The sequence below is a fragment of the Balaenoptera ricei genome, chromosome 3, assembly GCF_028023285.1.
Source record: "Balaenoptera ricei isolate mBalRic1 chromosome 3, mBalRic1.hap2, whole genome shotgun sequence".
NCBI lineage: Eukaryota > Metazoa > Chordata > Mammalia > Artiodactyla > Balaenopteridae > Balaenoptera > Balaenoptera ricei.
The window spans coordinates 172,698,216-172,715,533 of NC_082641.1; the positions used below are offsets into that span (position 1 = coordinate 172,698,216).

The 17,318-nt window shown below is 56.6% G+C and overlaps 4 protein-coding genes and 1 non-coding gene across 6 annotated transcripts; 3 read left to right on the forward strand and 2 right to left on the reverse strand.

Moving 5' to 3' along the window:
* The first annotated feature begins 1,031 nt into the window (after nt 1-1,031).
* JUNB (JunB proto-oncogene, AP-1 transcription factor subunit) lies at nt 1,032-2,854 on the forward strand. Its single transcript, XM_059918241.1, has one exon. The coding sequence runs from the start codon at nt 1,310-1,312 to the stop codon at nt 2,351-2,353; it is 1,044 nt and encodes a 347-aa protein (XP_059774224.1). The 5' UTR covers nt 1,032-1,309; the 3' UTR covers nt 2,354-2,854.
* A 2,163-nt stretch (nt 2,855-5,017) lies between these two features.
* PRDX2 (peroxiredoxin 2) lies at nt 5,018-8,146 on the reverse strand. Of its 2 annotated transcripts, none has more exons than XM_059918243.1 (6): nt 8,037-8,146; nt 7,463-7,567; nt 7,213-7,366; nt 6,482-6,604; nt 6,187-6,317; nt 5,018-5,340 (listed from the first exon to the last, which is right to left on the reverse strand). In XM_059918243.1, the coding sequence occupies exons 2-6, from the start codon at nt 7,563-7,565 to the stop codon at nt 5,255-5,257; spliced, it is 597 nt and encodes a 198-aa protein (XP_059774226.1). In that variant the 5' UTR covers nt 7,566-7,567; nt 8,037-8,146; the 3' UTR covers nt 5,018-5,254. The 2 variants fall into 2 exon arrangements, with proteins under 2 accessions (XP_059774226.1, XP_059774227.1); XM_059918244.1 differs by having other exon boundaries at nt 7,463-7,637; nt 8,037-8,139.
* Nucleotides 5,582-5,654, reverse strand: TRNAR-UCU (transfer RNA arginine (anticodon UCU)). The gene has a single exon. It is a non-coding gene; the product is annotated as a tRNA-Arg (tRNA).
* A 25-nt stretch (nt 8,147-8,171) lies between the features above and the next one.
* On the forward strand, nt 8,172-10,783 carry THSD8 (thrombospondin type 1 domain containing 8). Its single transcript, XM_059918245.1, has 3 exons — nt 8,172-8,500; nt 9,617-9,822; nt 10,695-10,783. Exons 1-2 carry the CDS (start codon nt 8,302-8,304, stop codon nt 9,814-9,816), a joined length of 399 nt encoding a protein of 132 aa, XP_059774228.1. The 5' UTR covers nt 8,172-8,301; the 3' UTR covers nt 9,817-9,822; nt 10,695-10,783.
* Nucleotides 10,784-10,990: 207 nt separating this feature from the next.
* On the forward strand, nt 10,991-15,323 carry RNASEH2A (ribonuclease H2 subunit A). The gene is made up of 8 exons (XM_059918242.1): nt 10,991-11,119; nt 11,333-11,404; nt 11,530-11,656; nt 11,752-11,839; nt 13,556-13,693; nt 13,800-13,887; nt 14,879-15,002; nt 15,111-15,323. Exons 1-8 carry the CDS (start codon nt 10,993-10,995, stop codon nt 15,238-15,240), a joined length of 894 nt encoding a protein of 297 aa, XP_059774225.1. The 5' UTR covers nt 10,991-10,992; the 3' UTR covers nt 15,241-15,323.
* The last annotated feature ends 1,995 nt before the right edge of the window (nt 15,324-17,318 follow it).

Genomic DNA, 17,318 nt, shown 5'->3' on the forward strand with positions numbered 1-17,318 from the left:
GTATACAGGCACCTAGAGGTCACCCACAAGAGGGGGCGCCGATCGTGGAAGATGCAGCAGTCCAGGTCCCCAGGATCCTCAAAAGACCCCTCCTTCTCTCATGTCTCAACCGGAGACCCTCTGTCAGTACTATCTCAGTACTGAAGGGGTGCCCCGACCCTTATAATTCTCCTCCGTCGGGCCTTCACAGATGACCCCCAGTGACCTCCAACCTCTGACAGTGTCCTAATCTTCTACCCCACATATTTTCTTTGACTCAGTGTACCCCAGAACCCTCACTCACTTTTTCCATATCTAGGTTCCCCCAATTCCTTCCCCTTCCAACTTGTGGGGGACTCTCGGTCTCTCCCATGGACTCCAGGACCCCTATTCATTTTCTGCATAATGGGTCTCCAGCAGCTCCCGTGTACACTTTTGATCGCTCCCCCTCCTCACTTTTCCTGGGTTCAGTTCCTCACGTGAAAATTCCAGTCCCTCAACTCTTCTGTACCCTGGACCCCCACTCAATTTCTGAGTCAGGCGTCTCCTTACCACTCCCCCACCTACCCTGCTTAACCCTCCTGTCTCTCCTTTGGGGGGTCTCTCAGTGTATTCTCAGCCCCGCAGCCCCTCTGGAAGACTCCAGATCCCTCAGGCCTTTCCGTGTGCAGCTCGGGACCACCCCCCTCCCCCCAACACACACACACTTGCTCTGTACCAGTTCCTCGTATCCCTCATCGCGTACTCCAGGGGAGTCATCTCCCTCCCTGAAGCCTCTCCCCGTGTACCTCTGACCGCCCCAGCGCCCCCTTCCTCGCGCACCAGGGTCCTCTGAGCCCCTCCCCCTGCAGTCGCTCCGAGCCACCCAGCCCGTGGCCGCTGTTTACAAGGACACGCGCTTCCTGACAATGACGCGAGCCGCCTCCTCCCCTTCCCCACGCTCCAGGAGGGGGGAGCGGGGGCCCGGCTCGGGCGACCGCCAATCGGAGCGCACTTCCGCAGCTGACAATCGCCGTATAAAGGCTTGTGGCTCCGGCTGAGCGGCCGGGACCTTGAGCGCGTCCAGGCCAGCATCGGAGCCAACGGGGAGCGGGGAGCAAGGGGGACGCAACACGAAGAAGGCGAGTGCGCCAGAGGTGGGCAGAGGGGCTAGAGAAACCGCACAGAGCTTCCGTGCACAGCCGCCTGCTGGCCTCTCTCGGCCCGTACAGGCCCCCGGGAACGCGCGTACAGACACCTGGTCCAGCCACCTCCGCGGACTGCGCGCGTCTAGCCGCAGCGAGGCCCGGGGCGGCCCCGCAGGGACCCTCAGACCGCCCGGGCCGCCCGGATGTGCACTAAAATGGAACAGCCCTTCTACCACGACGACTCATACGCAGCGGCCGGATACGGCCGGACCCCGGGCGGCCTCTCTCTACACGACTACAAACTCTTGAAACCCAGCCTGGCGCTCAACCTGGCCGACCCCTACCGAAATCTTAAAGCACCAGGAGCGCGGGGCCCCGGCCCAGAGGGCAGCGGTGGCGGCAGCTACTTTTCCAGCCAGGGCTCGGACACCGGCGCGTCGCTCAAGCTCGCCTCATCGGAGCTGGAGCGCCTGATCGTCCCCAACAGCAACGGCGTGATCACGACGACGCCCACGCCCCCGGGACAGTACTTTTACCCCCGCGGGGGTGGCAGTGGTGGAGGTGCGGGGAGCGCAGGGGGCGGCGTCACCGAGGAGCAGGAAGGCTTCGCCGACGGCTTTGTAAAAGCCCTGGACGACCTGCACAAGATGAACCACGTGACGCCCCCCAACGTGTCCCTGGGCGCCAGCGGGGGGCCCCCGGCCGGGCCCGGGGGCGTATATGCCGGCCCGGAGCCGCCTCCCGTCTACACCAACCTCAGCAGCTATTCTCCAGCCTCTGCGACCTCCGGAGGAGCCGGGGCCACCGTCGGGACTGGGAGCTCGTACCCGACGGCCACCATCAGCTACCTCCCACACGCGCCGCCCTTCGCCGGCGGTCACCCGGCTCAGCTGGGCCTGGGCCGCGGCGCCTCCACCTTCAAGGAGGAACCGCAGACCGTGCCTGAGGCGCGCAGCCGCGACGCCACGCCGCCGGTGTCCCCCATCAACATGGAAGACCAGGAGCGCATCAAAGTAGAGCGCAAGCGGCTGCGGAACCGGCTGGCGGCCACCAAGTGCCGGAAGCGGAAGCTGGAGCGCATCGCGCGCCTGGAGGACAAGGTGAAGACACTCAAGGCCGAGAACGCGGGGCTGTCCAGCACTGCCGGCCTCCTCCGCGAGCAGGTGGCCCAGCTCAAACAGAAGGTCATGACCCACGTCAGCAACGGCTGCCAGCTACTGCTTGGGGTCAAGGGACACGCCTTCTGAGCGCCCACCTATCCCCCGTACAGACATTTTCCCAACCTGGACGGCTGGGCGCACGCCTCCCATGGGGCGAGGGGGCAGGCGGTGGGCACCGACCCCGGGGCCTGGGGGCGCCACAAACCACACTGGACTCCTGCCCGCCCGCTCTGCGGCCAGTCCTTCCACCTCGACGTTTACAAGCCCCCCTTCCACGTTTTTTGTGTTTTTTTTTTTTTGTATTTTTTTTTCTGCTGGACTCAATTCATATTGAATATAATATATTTGTGTATTTAACAGGGAGGGGAGGAGGGGGTGATTGCGGCGGAGCTGGCCCCGCCGACCGGTACTCAAGCCCTCGGAGATACTGGGGAGGGGACCCCCGCCCCCTGCCCTCCCCCCCTCTGCACCGTACTGTGGGGAAGAAACGCGCAGAATTTATTTTAAGATGTGTTTGTGTGTGTGCGTTTGTTGTTCTTACTTTTTATTGAATCTATTTAAGTAAAAAAAAAAAAGGTTCTTTATTAATTTCTGTTGTCTTTTTTTCCAAGCCGGGCGGGCGGAGGGAGGAGAGTACTGGGATGCCCCCACCCCACTGCGGTTTGTGGCTTGCTCCTGTAACTGTGTCAATCTCGCCAGCTTTGTTCAGACATCTTGCGTCCCCAGCCTGGGTGTCCAACCCTTCTTGCGTCCCCTGATCTCCCGGGTTGGAAGGTGCAGGGCGGGGACCAGATCACGCAACTCCCCAGCACCGGGGGACAGGATGCCTGGGGCGAAACGCGCAGTGCGCAGGCGCGGCCCCGCCCAGACGCGCGCGCCGGGGCTTTCCCCACTGACGCTACGGAAGCGCTGTCCAAACATGGGCTGATTCTGCCCAGTGACGCGACGGCGGTCTCTGGGCAGATTCCGGGAATCCCCTCCCCCGCTCTGCCGGGCAGGGCCGCGGCGCCGGGAAAGGGGCCGGGATTTTCCCAGCCTGGCGGCTATCAAGGCCCGGAAAGCCCCAGGCCTGGGTCCAGAGCGTCCGCGGTGGGCGGGCCGCACTCCAGAACCCCGGGAGCCACCCCAGAGTCTCCCCCATCGGGCTGGTGCCTGGGTCCTGCCGAGCCCACGCCAGCTCCGTCTGACCTGACCCGGGCAGGGGGATGCAGTTGCCTGCGCGTCGTTGCCGCCGCGATCCCCTCCCCACCCCCGCCAGGAAGGGCGGTGCCCGCCTGCCAGTTTCCCCTCCCGGGTGCCAGGCCGGGAGCGGGGCGACTGCCAGGTCTGGTCCTGCCGGGGCGGCTGCTCGGGCCGCCGGGCGCCGCCGCCGCCCTCTCATGGGGCTGCCTCCCCCGCAGCTGTGACGGGTGCGAGGGCGGATGGTGAGCCCCGATGGGGATCTGGCTGGCTTCGGAGCTGGAAGCCCCCAGAGCAGCAGAGAAAAACAGATCGAGAAACCAAGCCACAGGGGCGAGGTGGGGTAGAACAGACGCTTCATTACTTCACTTATAAAATACTGAACGACCTGGCCCTGGAGTCACTTACAGACTGGACCAGGGCCGACAGACAATAAACAAGCAAACATGATTCGGAGATGGTGGTAAGTGCTAGGAAGAGAAAAAAATGGTTAAAGTGGTAGTGGTGGGGCTGGGGAGGTGAGCTGCTTTGGAGAATGGATTGGGAACATGGAACTTAAATGAGGCGATCTTTCAGCAGCTTTGAAGCTGAGCCCTGAGAAAATCCTGAGTAACAGCGTTCTGGCAGAGGGAACAGCACACGCAAAGCTTCTGTGGCCAGAACAAGATCAGCCTGTTAAAGAACAGCAAGAAGGCTGTGTGCTGCAATGGAGTGAACCAGGAGGGGGGAGATGAGGTCAGGGAAGACCACGCAGGGCCTTGGGGAGGAGTGTAGATAAAATCCCAAGGCTGAGATGGGTGACCTTGGAGAGCATTAGGCTGGATAGCAATATTAATAATGGGTCTATGGATTAAATGAGCTTGTCAGTCCTGTTCTGTGGAAGGAAATGGGGGCTCCGGCTGGCAAAGCCACTTGCCTGAACATGCACAGCATCAGACTGAGCTCCTTCAAACACTGTCTTGCTCCTAACACCTGCCTCCCAGCCTAACCCTCATCCTTCCACTTCAGGGGCACAGGCACAGCCCTTCCAACCTGGGGTGGTGTAGAACTTGCAGCAGGGACTGTGCCTCTACCTCAAGCTCCCTCTCTTGGTTCTATGCTCAGGATTGGGTCCCTACCTTCTTCCAGCCCCAGGAACTTGGTCCTAATAACCATTAACAGAGCCCTGAGCTTCACGTACTTCATCTCTTTTAACGTGAAATGGTGAAATGTAGGTTGTCTTTATTCCCATTTTGCTGTTAAAGAGACCCAGGGAAGATCACAGCTCTTAAGCGGCATTCGAACCCAGGCTGGCTGCTGTTTAGGTGTGGGCGCTGCCCTGCATGGCCAGGTTTCAGGTTGTAAGGCAGCCTGGGACTTGCTCCCTGCAAGGGGCAAACAGCGCCATCGCCCCCGGCCCTCCACCCGTCTTCAGGCCAAGGAGAAAGAGGGAGGAGAGTAAGCGGTGAGGATGATGCAAGGCTGCCACCTTGTGGTGGAGATCAGTAACTACAATGTCAGTTTCCCAGGCCACAGCCTGGAGAAGGGGGTGGGGGGTGGTACCATGCCAGGACAAATCACACCAACACAGACTTACATCTGTCCCTAATACTTTATTAGTCACCTCTAGGCCTGTTCTCAGCTATGTGGGCTCCAAGGAGGGGGTCACCATTCACCAGCTCTCAGCTGGTAGCTTGAGAAGGCCTTGGCCTAGCCCTCTGGGGTCATGGGCTGTAGAGTCTGAAGGGGCCTTTTCTGGGTCAGTATGGGGCACCCAGGTAGGGGCACAGATGGGGGCCAAGAGCCCAAGCTTGCCACCCCTCTGCCAGCCTAGTTGTGTTTGGAGAAATACTCCTTGCTGTCGTCCACGTTGGGCTTGATTGTGTCACTGCCTGGCACCCAGCCAGCGGGACAGACTGTGGAAAAACAGGGGTGCACGTATGAGGCTAGAGTGCCATATTCAAGGTGGAGCAGTAGTGAGGGGACAAAAAGAGGCAAAGCAAGAGCATGAGTTGCAGAAGAAAAAGCCTGGAGCCAAGTGGTCCAGGCCTAAGACCATGCCACATGGTAAGAGAAGCCCTCCAAGCCCAGCTGTAGGATTTTCTAACTGACATTTTATTTTTTTTTGGCCACACCATGTGGCATGCGGGATCTTAGTTCCCCGACCAGGGATTGAACCCGTGCCCCCTGCAGTAGAAGTGCAGAGTCCCAACCACTGGACCACCAGGGAAGTCCCTATTTTATTTTATTTACTTTTTTGGCCGCACCGTGTGGCTTGTGGGATCTTAGTTTCCCCGACCAGGGGAAACTCGAGCCCTCGGCAGTAAAAGTGCAAGAGTCCTAACCAGTGGACCGCCAGGGAATTCCCTGGCTGACATTTTAATTTCTTTCTGGCTCCTTTAATTGCATCTTTCTCTCTTAGCCCCAGCCCCAATGGACTTTGAGGGCCTGTGGTCAGGCTGTGGCCTTCACATGAGAAGATACTCTGATCCAACTAACATTCAAGCCTGCCTTGGTACAGGCCTTCTCAAATACCTTCTATAGATTTCTATTACCTCCCCAGCTCCCCACCCTTATATTGGGGTATCTCTCCCACCAGACTAGAAACTTCCTGCAGACAAGGCCCTGAGTTACATCTTCTTTGGGGCCCTCACATCCACCCCACACAAGCGACAGAGCGGGCCGTGAATGTATGTGTGCATGACAAAGGGGCTGCATATGTACCCAAGTGTGAACACATGTGAATGTGGGTTTTGGCTCACCTTCCCCGTGCTCATCTGTGTACTGGAAGGCCTGGACCAGCCGCAGAGCCTCATCCACGGAGCGCCCCACAGGCAAATCATTGATGGTGATCTGGCGAAGGACACCCTTGCCATCGATGATAAAGAGGCCCCTGAGATATCAGAGTTCACAGTGAGGAACCAGAGTTCCCACTGTCAGGACCCAGGGAGGGAGGACCGACTTCCTGCTAGCCACAGGGCTGGGGGCAGAGAGGGCATCACCCAAGAGTGATCCCCTCACCCTGAGGATGGGGGCTTCCTGAGGGTCCCACAGTACCTGTAGGCGATACCCTCATCTTCCTTCAGCACGCCATAATCACGGGACAAGCTTCTGGTTACATCAGCCAGCAGAGGGATGTTCAGGGGGCCCAAGCCTCCCTCCTTCCGGGGGGTGTTGATCCTGGGGGTGGGGGAGACAGGGCTGGGACCTCAGGATGCCTGGCACAGCAGGGTCCTCACCCTTTGGGCCTGGCTGTGATAAGGGCTAGAGAGGGGGTTCTGGAGGTGAGAGATAAGGGGCTTTTGAGCAACTCCCGGGGAGCGCCACCCACCCCACCCTGAAGTGGGTGCTGGGGCTGCTTCTCACAGCTGGGAAGACTCAGCTAATACTCTAAGCAAAGTGGCTTCACATGTGCTGGTGGTTTCCAGCACCTCGAGGCAGAGAACCTGCAGAGTCCCCATCCTCCTCTCTCTAGCTCTGCGTCGTTGGGCCCAGCCCTTCACTCTCTTGAACTGGAGTTTCCACCTTGCTGAAATAGTTCATGGGAGGGAGGCTGTGTTGCCCTAAGTGAAAAAAAGCATCTGCCAACTCTCTACGCCACGAAACTAGTTTCCAAAAGCTAATTACTGTCATCATCGTTGAGGACTTGGGAATCCCTATTTCCATTATCTTCTTGATGGGAAAGGGAGGCGCAGAGGTTGAGCACCAGCCATGAGAACACACAACTCAGACCCTATAGAGGTGTAGGTTTAGCTGCACCCTCCCGCCTTACTGGTCCCCACTCATACCAAGCCAGGTGGGTGAACTGAGAGTCGACAGAGACGCCCAGCACATCGCAGTTCAGCTTGTGGAACTCCTCGGCACGCTCACTGAAAGCGATGATCTCCGTGGGGCACACAAAGGTAAAGTCCAGCGGGTAGAAAAAGAGGACCAAGTATTTTCCTGGGGAAGGGGGCGGGAATAGACAAGGAGTTAGGGCTCAGTCCCTCTAATGCCTGTGCCCCGCCCCCACCAGGGCCCCCTCCAGGCCGCCCTCACCTTTGTAGTCTGAAAGCTTCACCTCCTTGAAGGCGCCATCCACCACGGCGGTGGCCTGGAATTCCGGGGCGGGCTTTCCGATGTGCGCGTTGCCGGAGGTCATGACTGAAAGTCGAGACCCCCGCCCGGTCAGTGCGCCCTGGACGACCCTTTGTCCTCGCTTCCCAAGGTCACGCTGCGTACCGGGCCCAGTTACTGAGTCAGAGCGGCGGAGGCAGCAGCACTGCCTCGCACCCTCTCCGGGACCAGGTTGGCACGGCCTTGAGACTTTGGGAGACCCGCCCCCCCGGACAGCTAGAGGGGCCGGACAGCTGCCGACCGGCCCCCAGTTAGAGTGTCGGCCTGAGCGCGGTCGCGCAAGCCCACCGCCCCAGGAGGAGATGCCGCGAGCTGGGGGCGGGGAGCCTGGGGATGCGGCCTGCACTCCAAGGCCCTGGCCTCGGTTTTCCCCGCAAGGACAAAGGCAGCCACTACGGCGGGCGGAAAACAAAGGCGGCCAACGCTGAGGTCTGGATAGGGCCCGAGCTGCTCCAAGGGGGCTCCCCGCAGCCCGATGCACTCCAGGTGTCCATACCTGCGTGGGCAAGGGCGGGACACACGAACTCGCAGACGCACAGACTCGCTTTCGCAGGGCGAAGTGAGTCCTGGGCCTTGGAGCCTTTTATATTAGGCCCGAACCATGACGCATAGGACGGAGGGGTGGGCGGACAAGCGGAGCGGTCGGGTCCACTGCAAGCGCAGGGGAGGGAAAGAGGAGCCGGCCGCGACCACTTGCCCGCGGGCGGTAGGGGGAGACGCGCAGCCGCCGGCCCCGACCACTGCGTCGGCCCGCGGGGGTGATGCGCGGGGCTCCTCTTTGGAGCGCGCCGGGGTCGGTTGAGTCCGGCATGGCCCGGAGCGGTGTGGCACTACTGCTCCTGCCTCTGATGCTCCTGCCGCTGGCAACCCCTGCCCAGGTCTCCCCCGACTACCAATACTTCGGCGAGCAGGAAGAAGGGGACACCTGGGAGCAGCTGCGGCTGCAGCATCCGGAGAAAGGTAACTGCAGGCTGCGGCTGTGATAGTGCAGAAAGGTGCTTCATTGCCCCACTTCACCATCTGGCTGCAAATAGACCCTCCTTCAGGGACTTCAAATCTCTGCCCACCTATGCACTGGCGGCGCCCCTCGGGCTGATTACTTTTCTCTGAGGCTGTTTTCTCATCTGTAAATTGAGATAGAGACTGTCTTTAAGCAGCTTACACGGGGAGAGGGGACGTGAGCAGGCAATAAATACCGACGCAGACATATCCATAAACTCATGGATAAGTTCTGGGAAAGGCGGAGATAGAAAAGGCAGGGTGCATGCAGGTAAACTTCTGAAGTCAGAGAAGGCCCGGCTGAAGATAGGTAACCAATGCAGCCGGAATGACAAGCAAAAGCCCAAAATGCGAAGATTTAGGGGGAAGAGTGCACCAGGGAGTTGGAACAGCAAGTGCCAAGGCCAAAAGGCCTGACAGAGGACTGGAAAGAGGCCAGGGTTGTCTGGCAGAGGCTTGGTGAGCTCATGAGGTGTCAGGACTTTGTGAGCCAAGATTTGGGTTAAGACCTGTCAACTAGGGCTGTAGGGAAGAGTCAGTAAAAGAAGGGTTGTGAAGGGCGTCTGATAAACGTTGTAGCTGCTTTGAAAGTGATCATAATAATTGTTTTTGTATTATGTGCTAGCACATCGCCAGCGGCTTTAAGTACCTTCATTATGACAATTATGTCATTTAATTTACCACCTGGCAACCCTGCTGGTCAGGTGACACTGTGCCAGTTGGACAGGCTCAAGATCATGCCCCTGAAGAGAGGAGTCACCTTCAGATGGTGGACACCAAGGGTGTTGTACCACATTCCCAACTGGACAGGCAGGCACAGGTGGGAAGTGTCATTTTGCAGTCCCTCTGGGCCATTCACCAGTTGTGTGAGCTTGGAAGGGTGGCTTGTTCTCTCTAAGTCTCAGTTTCCCCACCTGGGACTAATGGTAAGATTAGAGATAATCTATGGCAGGGTACCTGGCACAGAAGCACAACTGAGCAAATACGAACTGTTGTGATTTGTTAGTGTCTTTATCCTCCTCCCTCCCTGGGGGGTGGGGGGGATAGGTTCCCTCCTACCTGGCCCTCCATCCCTAGACTTGGAAGACTCTGCCCTTGGCCCCTGGGGAAAGTGGCGCTGTTTCTGCGACCTGGGTAAGCAGGAGCGCAGCCGCGAGGCTGTGGGCACAGCGCCGGGCCCGGTGTTCATGGACCGTGAGAATCTGGTTCAGGTGCGGCCCTGCCGGCAACGGGATTGTTTATCCTGCGAGCCGAACGACTGCGACTGGAGGCCCTGAGCCCGGGTGAGCCTCGGGCGCGGAGGAGGCGGGGCCGGGGCTGGCGGGCAAATCCGGGGCCGCGGGTCCCCAGGGTGGGCGGGGAGACAGGAAGGGCTGTGGGGGGGCGGGTACGAGGAGGGCCTCGAAGAGGGAACAATGGGGCACTAAATCTGGGGCTTGAGCGCAGCGTGGGAAGGGAGAGCTGAGTCAGGAGATGTGAGCCCCGCTGATAACCGAGGAGAAAGGAAGAAAGGTGGTGGGGGCGGGGAGGGGAAAACGGAGATGGAGGAACTGGGACCCTGATGAGGAACAGAAACCCACAGTCTGAGGGCGTGAGCTCTGTTGAGAGCAGGGAATAGAAAGAGACACGTCGTTAGAGTGGTGGACAAATCTGGGAGGCGTGCTCCTCGCTAAGACGTGGGAGAAAGAGGGAGAAGGTTGGGAGAGGGGGCGGGAGCATGAACCCTGAATTGGGGATGGAGGGGAAAGGAGCCTGCGTGGTGGGCGGAGACTCTGAGCCGGAGTCCTTAGAGGTCTGGGATCTCGGTTCGGAGGTAGGAGAGGCTTAGCCCGGATGAGAGAGTGGGTAGAAAGCAGGCGAGAGGCGGGGGGTGGTGGCTCTCCCGGTGAGCTACGGAGAGAGGGAGTTGGGGGACTTCAAGTCCGAAGGTTTGAGCCCAGCGTGAGCCAGGATACCTAGTCCAGGGGGCTTAGACTGTGTGGAGTGGCAGGGACTTCGAATACAAAGAGCCTGAAACCAGATGGGGGACAGGAACTCAGTGATGCGGACACCGTATTCTGGGAGTCTAGTGGTATCTGACCTTCTAGGCTCTGACCGGGTCGAATCCTTCAAGGCCCCCCTCAATTTCCCCTTTATTTCCCTGTCCTCCCACTAGCCCCGGCAGGCGGAGCTCCAGTGACACCCGGGCGGAGCTTGGAAAGCGACCCCGCCCATCCAGTTCCCCAACCGCAGAGCTCGGCGGTCAGCCTCGGAAACTACAGTTCCCAGGAAGCTGCACGGCAGCGACGTCGGCGTGTGCTGCGCAAACGTCAACGGCGGCGGGAACGTTTGGGGCGTGTCTTGCGCGGCGATTGGTCGAGAGCTAGCACTGCCTCGGGGCCCGCGGAAAACGCGCGCAGAGACCTTTCCTTGCAGACTTTGTGCCTGCCGCTGGTGGCGGCGGCTGAGGCGGCATGGATCTCAGCGAGCTGGAGAGAGATAATACGGGCCGCTGTCGCCTGAATTCGCCTGTACCTTCTGTGTGCCGCAAGGAGCCCTGCGTCCTGGGCGTCGATGAAGCGGGCCGGGGCCCGGTGCTGGGTGCGCCCCCAGGGCCGGGTGGGGGAGGGGCGTGATAAGGTGGCTGCAAGTTGCACTGGAACAGGAGCTGGGATTGCACCTCACTCAGGGTGGGGGGTGGTGATAGTGGTGATGGCGATGGCATTGGTGATGGCACCGAAAAAAAAAAACGGTGATGATGGAATAGAGATGGCGGCTTTCACGGGCTCACTGTTTGGACCCCCACTTCCCCAGGCCCCATGGTCTACGCCATCTGCTATTGCCCCCTGTCCCGCCTGGCAGATCTGGAGGCCCTGAAAGTGGCAGGTGAGCCCTGGGGTAGATCTAGGGAGGCGATTCCTGGGCATGTTCAGGGGCGGGTGCAAGCTGGAGGGGGAGAGCAGGAACTGAGGGAACCAGCCGCTCCCCTTCTCTCCCAACCCTCCACCCAGACTCAAAGACCTTGTCGGAGAGCGAGCGGGACAGGCTCTTTGGGAAAATGGAGGAGGACGGAGACTTTGTGGGCTGGGCACTGGACGTGCTGTCTCCAAACCTCATCTCTACCAGCATGCTTGGGCGGTGAGGGGTCCCGGGGGGTGGGGGGGGCAGCCATCATGGGCTGGAAGGGATGGGTGGCTGGAACGATGTTGACTGGGCTCTGTCCACCACCACAGGGTCAAGTACAACCTGAACTCCCTGTCTCATGATACAGCTACTGGACTGGTGCAGTATGCATTGGACCAGGGTGTGAAAGTGGCTCAGGTGAGCTAACTGTTGGTTGGATTGTCCCCATTTGATCACCTCAGGATAAAATAGGAGTATAGAAGTGCGATGGACGATTCTGCATCAGACATATCTGGAGTACCTCAAGAATGTGTGTTACTGCTGTTGATGTCCTACTGTCTTTCCTACCTTAAATGTGTGCCCCACTAAGGACCATGGTGGGGCCCCCAGCCTCACCTCCATCTAATCTATTTCCATATCCTAAAGGCTCAGTGTCTAGAACGAATCCCACATCTGTTCCCCCTGCCCGCAGTCTGTATCCTAGCCCAGGGCACCCTCCTTCTGGATACCTGCCCCATCCTCCTCCAGCCCCCTCCCCTACAATGTGCTCCCCGCACAGCAGACAGTCATTTACATTTTTGAAATGTAAATCTCGACGTTTAATTTTCTGAACACAGTGGGAATTAAATCAGGAAAATTTACAGGCAAGTGGAGAAAGATTAAATCACCAGAGAGAAATATAAGTTGGCATTGCATCGAGTGCTGCAAGGCAAAGAACAGACCGTTTTGAGAGAATCACGAGGGTAAATATACTTGAGATAGAGAATGTAACAAGGGAGGCCTTGCTGAGGAGGTGGCTGAGGTCCAGGGCTGGAATGTGGAGCTGACGATGCAGTACTGAAGCAGAGAGACAAGGAGCCTGCCCTCGGGTTCATGACCAAATCAGAGGAGATGGATGGGCAGCTGGTAAGCAAATAGTAAAGGTGATTTTTGAGAATAATAAATGCTCTGGAGATTACTTTTCTTGTTACTTTTCTGACCTCATTTCTGTTCTAGACATGTAGTCCCCGTACTGCTGTCCAGCGTACTTGACATGGTCCCACCTCAGGGCCTTTGCACTAGAACACTCTTTCCCAGGTCTCCCTATGGCTCATTCCCTCATTTCCTTCAGGCCTTTATTCAGATGTCACCACCTCAGAGTGACCTTCCCTGAACACCCCCAAATTGTTTAAAATTATAATCTCTTCTGGATCTCCCTTATTCTTTATTATTATTATTATTATTATTTTAATTAATTAATTAATTAATTAATTTTTGGCTGCGTTGGGTCTTTGTTGCTGCGTGCGGGCTTTCTCTAGTTGCGGCGAGCGGGGGCTACTCTTCATTGTGGTGCACGGGCTTCTCATTGCGGTGGCTTCTCTTGTTGCCCAGCACAGGCTCTAGGCGCGCGGGCTTCAGTAGTTGCAGCACGCGGGCTCAGTAATTGTGGCTCGCAGGCTCTAGAGCGCAGGCTCAGTGGTTGTAGCGCACGGGCTTTGTTGCTCCGCGGCATGTGGGATCTTCCCGGACCAGGGCTTGAACCCATGTCCCCTGCATTGGCAGATGGATTCTTAACCACTGCGCCACCAGGGAAGTCCCTGTTCTTTATTATTTATCCTGTTTCTTGTCTATGGCCCTCACCAGAGTGTCTACTCTGGCGTGTTTACTGCTATGTCCCCGACACGTAGAGCAGCCCATGGCATGCAGTAGGTGCTTAATAAATGTAGAATGGATATAGTGTGATCAGGAAGAGCCTCTTTAGAGGGTGATATTTGAGCTGAGACCCCTGAGAGGAAGATGCAGCCTGGGCATGAGCTGAGAGACGAGTATTCCAGGCAGTGGGAACATCAAGTGCAAAGGCCGTGAAGTTGGATCATCTACACAGTTGTTTTTCTGGATGTTTGTTGAATGAATACATTTCTGTCACCATGGCAGGTGTTTGTGGACACTGTGGGGCCCCCAGAGACATACCAGGAGCGGCTGCAGCAGCGCTTTCCTGGTGTTGAGGTGACAGTCAAGGCCAAGGCAGATGCCCTCTATGCCGTGGTCAGTGCCGCCAGTATCTGTGCCAAGGTTAGGCCCCTGCTGGCCATGGCCAGCTCCCAACATCCCCCTGGGCAGGAGGCAAGCGTGGCTGCTTCGTGAAGAGGGAGATCCCAAGTGCCTATCTTGCCCACAGGTGGCCCGAGACAAGGCTGTGAAGAACTGGAAGTTTGTGGAAAAACTGCAGGACTTGGACACTGATTATGGCTCAGGCTACCCCAATGGTGAGCAGACGGCAGTGACAATAAACTAAAAAGGCAGGCTTGGCATGCTTCTGAGGTTTTCTAAGTTGTTCTGACCACCCCACTCTGCAGCAGAAGAGGCTGAGGCCCAGACAGGGGGGCCACTTGCTTATGGTCAAAATGTGGCAAAGTTGGATTCCAGCTGGCAGACTCCCTCTTCCCTTCTCCCTCCCTCCCTCTCTGCTCTCTCTCTGGAGCCCCAGTGAAGGACTGAGACTCACGATGGACATCTGTCCATTTGTTAAGGGGCAAAGGGCAGAGTAAGGGGTACTGGCTCCTGTTCAGTGCTGTCCAGTGGCCCCAGCTTGAATCCATTGTTTTCTCTTCATTAGGAGCTTCAGTCTCCCTGTTTGTAAAGTGGAAATGATCGTGACCCTCCCCTCCAACTCTCCCAAAGACACACAAGGGCAGAAGCCAAGATTCAGTAGCTGGGTTCAAGGAACCCTTTGGTAGTTGGGTGGGGCAACACAGCAAGTCTGTGATTGGAACTTAGGTGAGGCCAAAGGGAGGAAACCAGGTCCAGGCCAAAGACACTTTGGGCTGTGTTCAGTGCTTACTGAACACCTGGTATGTGACCTGCAGGGCCAAGCCCTAGGGATTTAGCCATGAGCAAGACAAACAAGGACCTCCCTGTGCCCACTGAGTTCGTGGTTACATGGGAGAGATGGGCATTAACTCAATGGTCCACAAATGCTGGTTCAATGCCTCATGTCCTTGGAGAGGTAAGAGAGATGTCTCAAGGGCAGTCTCCTTAAACTGCCCCATGAGCAACTGTTGGCCAGGCAAAGAGTTGGGGGGAACTGCTTGTGCAAAGGTCCTGAGGCAGGAAGATGTCTCAAACAGTGGGCGGTGCTTCAGGTACTCCAGAGGAGGCCTGAGATGAGGTGGTAGGGCCTCAGATGCCAAGCTGAGAAGCTGGGACATTATGGCAGGGCTCAGGGCTATCACATTGTCCACCCTACCCTTCCCCCAGATCCCAAGACAAAAGCGTGGTTGAGGGAGCACGTGGACCCTGTGTTCGGCTTCCCCCAGTTTGTCCGGTTCAGTTGGCGCACAGCCCAGAGCATCCTGGAGAAGGAGGCAGAAGACGTTACATGGTAGGTGTCCTGGAGGTGCTGTGAGGAAGGAGGGTGAGAGGCCAGGGCTCAGCGCTGCCCGAGAGGGCCGATCCCCCGGAAGTCAGTGTCGCCACCTCTCTCCCACAGGGAGGACTCGCAGACAGGGCATCAGGAGGGACTCAGGAGGATCAAGTCGTACTTCAGCGAAGGCCCCCGCGCCCGCCTCCCCCATCGGTACTTCCAGGAGCGGGGCCTGGAGTCAGCCACCATTCTCTAGCAGCCTGTACTCCCTTTACCTGCTCCCACACCCACCCCCACCCCCCCCCCAGTTTGTGATTAAAATTCTTCAAGGAAAACTAAGTGTGGAGGTTCTGCTTTGGGGTGGTGGTAGGGTGGAGGTGTGCTCTGTCTGCATCTGGACCGAGTTGCTGACTAATAGAACTTAAACAGGATGGACATTGATTGATTGATTTGATTTGATTTTTTTTTAAATATTTATTTATTTATTTGGCTGCGCCGGGATCTTAGTTGCGGCATGCGGGATCTAGTTCCCTGACCAGGGATTGAACCCAGGTCCCCTGCATTGGGAGTGTGGAGTCTTAACCGCTGGACCACCAGGGAAGCCCCTGATTTGATTTTTTAAATGCATGGTATATTTGATGCAGAATTAGAAAGGAGTATGCTGAGAAGCTTCCCTCGCATCCTACCCGCAGCACCCTGGTGGGCTTATTGGGGTGTCTCAGTCCTTTGTGGGCTGCTGTAACGAAATACCACAGGCTGGGCAGCTTGTAAACAATATATATTTATTTTTCACAGTTCTGGAGGCTGGAAGTCCAAGATCAGGGTACCAGCACAGTCAGCTTTGGGGGAGGGCCCTCTTCCAGGTCACAGACTGCCATCTCGCCGTGTCCTCACATGGTGGAAGGGGTGAGGAATCTCTGTGGGGTCCCTTTTATAAGGGCACTAATCCCACTCATGAGAGAACTCCACCCGCATGACCTAATCACCTCCCAAAGGTCCCACCTCCTAACACCATCTTCTTTGGGGGGTTAGGATTTCAACATGAATTTTGGGGGGACACAAACATTCAGACCATAGCAGGTGCTTTCTAGGTCCCCTGGAGATATCCTGGCATGTTACAAACATACATACAGATACATCTTAACTGAAGATTTTTTTTTTTACACAAATGGAAACAAAGTATTCCTTAGGTAGTGTGCATAGCTCTTTTTACCACATACATCTTGGAGATAATTCCAAATAGGTGTCTAAAAACCTTCCTTGTTCCCATTACAGCTGCAGATTCCTGTGGTGTGACTGTCCTATAATTTATTTAACACTTTTTTTTTAAAGTTAATTAATTAATTTATTTTTGATTTCGTTGAGTCTTTGTTGCTGCGCGAAGGCTTTCTCTACTTGCAGCGAGTGGGGGCTACTCTTCATTGCGGTGCGCGGGCTTCTCATTGTGGTGGCTTCTCTTGTGGAGCATGGACTCTAGGCGCGCGGGCTTCAGTAGTTGTGGCTCGCAGGCTCTAGAGCGCAGGCTCAGTAGTTGTGTTGCACGGGCTTAGTTGCTCCGCGGCATGTGGGATCTTCCCAGACCAGGGCTTGAACCCATGTCCCCTGCATTGGCAGGCGGATTCTCAACCACTGTGCCACCAAGGAAGCCCTTAACACCTTTTAATAGACCTTGACTTGCCCTGCATCTTGCTGTTAAACTTGTACAGCAGGAAATGACAGGTTTGCTATCATTTCTCACAATGTTTTGTCTGTAGAAAAATTCCCAGGGGTAGGTTTCCTCGGTTAGAGGGTCTGTGTGGTTTGTAATTTGGAGAGATATTTCCAAATTCCCCTCTGTGGAGACTTGTACTCAATGGCACTCCCATGAGCAATAGGTGAGCACTTGTTTCTCTCACAGCTTTGCCTGCACCAGAACAGGTTTATCTCACTCCATGAGAAGTTTGGAAGTCAGGTGGCTCAGCAACATCAAAGACACTTTTTTTAATCCATCTTCTGTTTTGCCAATTTTGGTGGGGTTTTTTTTACCTCTTATCGTGCCAAGATGGCTGCAACAACTCCAGACATCACATCCCAACCTCCAAAGGCCTCATCTCCAAGCAGCCACCCTGTCCCTTCCTAGCTGAAAGTAGGACATGTCTATGCCTGAAGTAATCTGTGGCAAGGGGAATGGAATATCTGGGGTAAAGAGTCAAAAATTGGTACCTGGGGGTAGGGAGAGACTCCATATCCTCCCATCCTCCCCACTCTTGACCCTCCCCCCACAACCTTGACTTGAACAGTAAACAGTAGGATTTTATTTCACTTTTTTTTTTTTCTTTTTTTTTTTTTTTTAAT

Bases quoted from the DNA above. Each gene is read 5' to 3' on its own strand.
- JUNB (XM_059918241.1), top strand. From the start codon at position 1,310: ATGTGCACTAAAATGGAACAGCCCTTCTACCACGACGACTCATACGCA.
- PRDX2 (XM_059918243.1), bottom strand. From the start codon at position 7,565: ATGACCTCCGGCAACGCGCACATCGGAAAGCCCGCCCCGGAATTCCAG. The intron at 7,367-7,462 runs GTGAGGGCGGCC...CCCCTTCCCCAG, and splicing joins GAAGCTTTCAGACTACAAAG to GAAAATACTTGGTCCTCTTT. The intron at 6,605-7,212 runs GTATGAGTGGGG...CCCCACCCCCAG, and splicing joins CAGTTCACCCACCTGGCTTG to GATCAACACCCCCCGGAAGG.
- THSD8 (XM_059918245.1), top strand. From the start codon at position 8,302: ATGCGCGGGGCTCCTCTTTGGAGCGCGCCGGGGTCGGTTGAGTCCGGC. The intron at 8,501-9,616 runs GTAACTGCAGGC...CTCCATCCCTAG, and splicing joins GCTGCAGCATCCGGAGAAAG to ACTTGGAAGACTCTGCCCTT.
- RNASEH2A (XM_059918242.1), top strand. From the start codon at position 10,993: ATGGATCTCAGCGAGCTGGAGAGAGATAATACGGGCCGCTGTCGCCTG. The intron at 11,405-11,529 runs GTGAGCCCTGGG...CCCTCCACCCAG, and splicing joins GGAGGCCCTGAAAGTGGCAG to ACTCAAAGACCTTGTCGGAG. The intron at 15,003-15,110 runs GTAGGTGTCCTG...TCTCTCCCACAG, and splicing joins GAGGCAGAAGACGTTACATG to GGAGGACTCGCAGACAGGGC.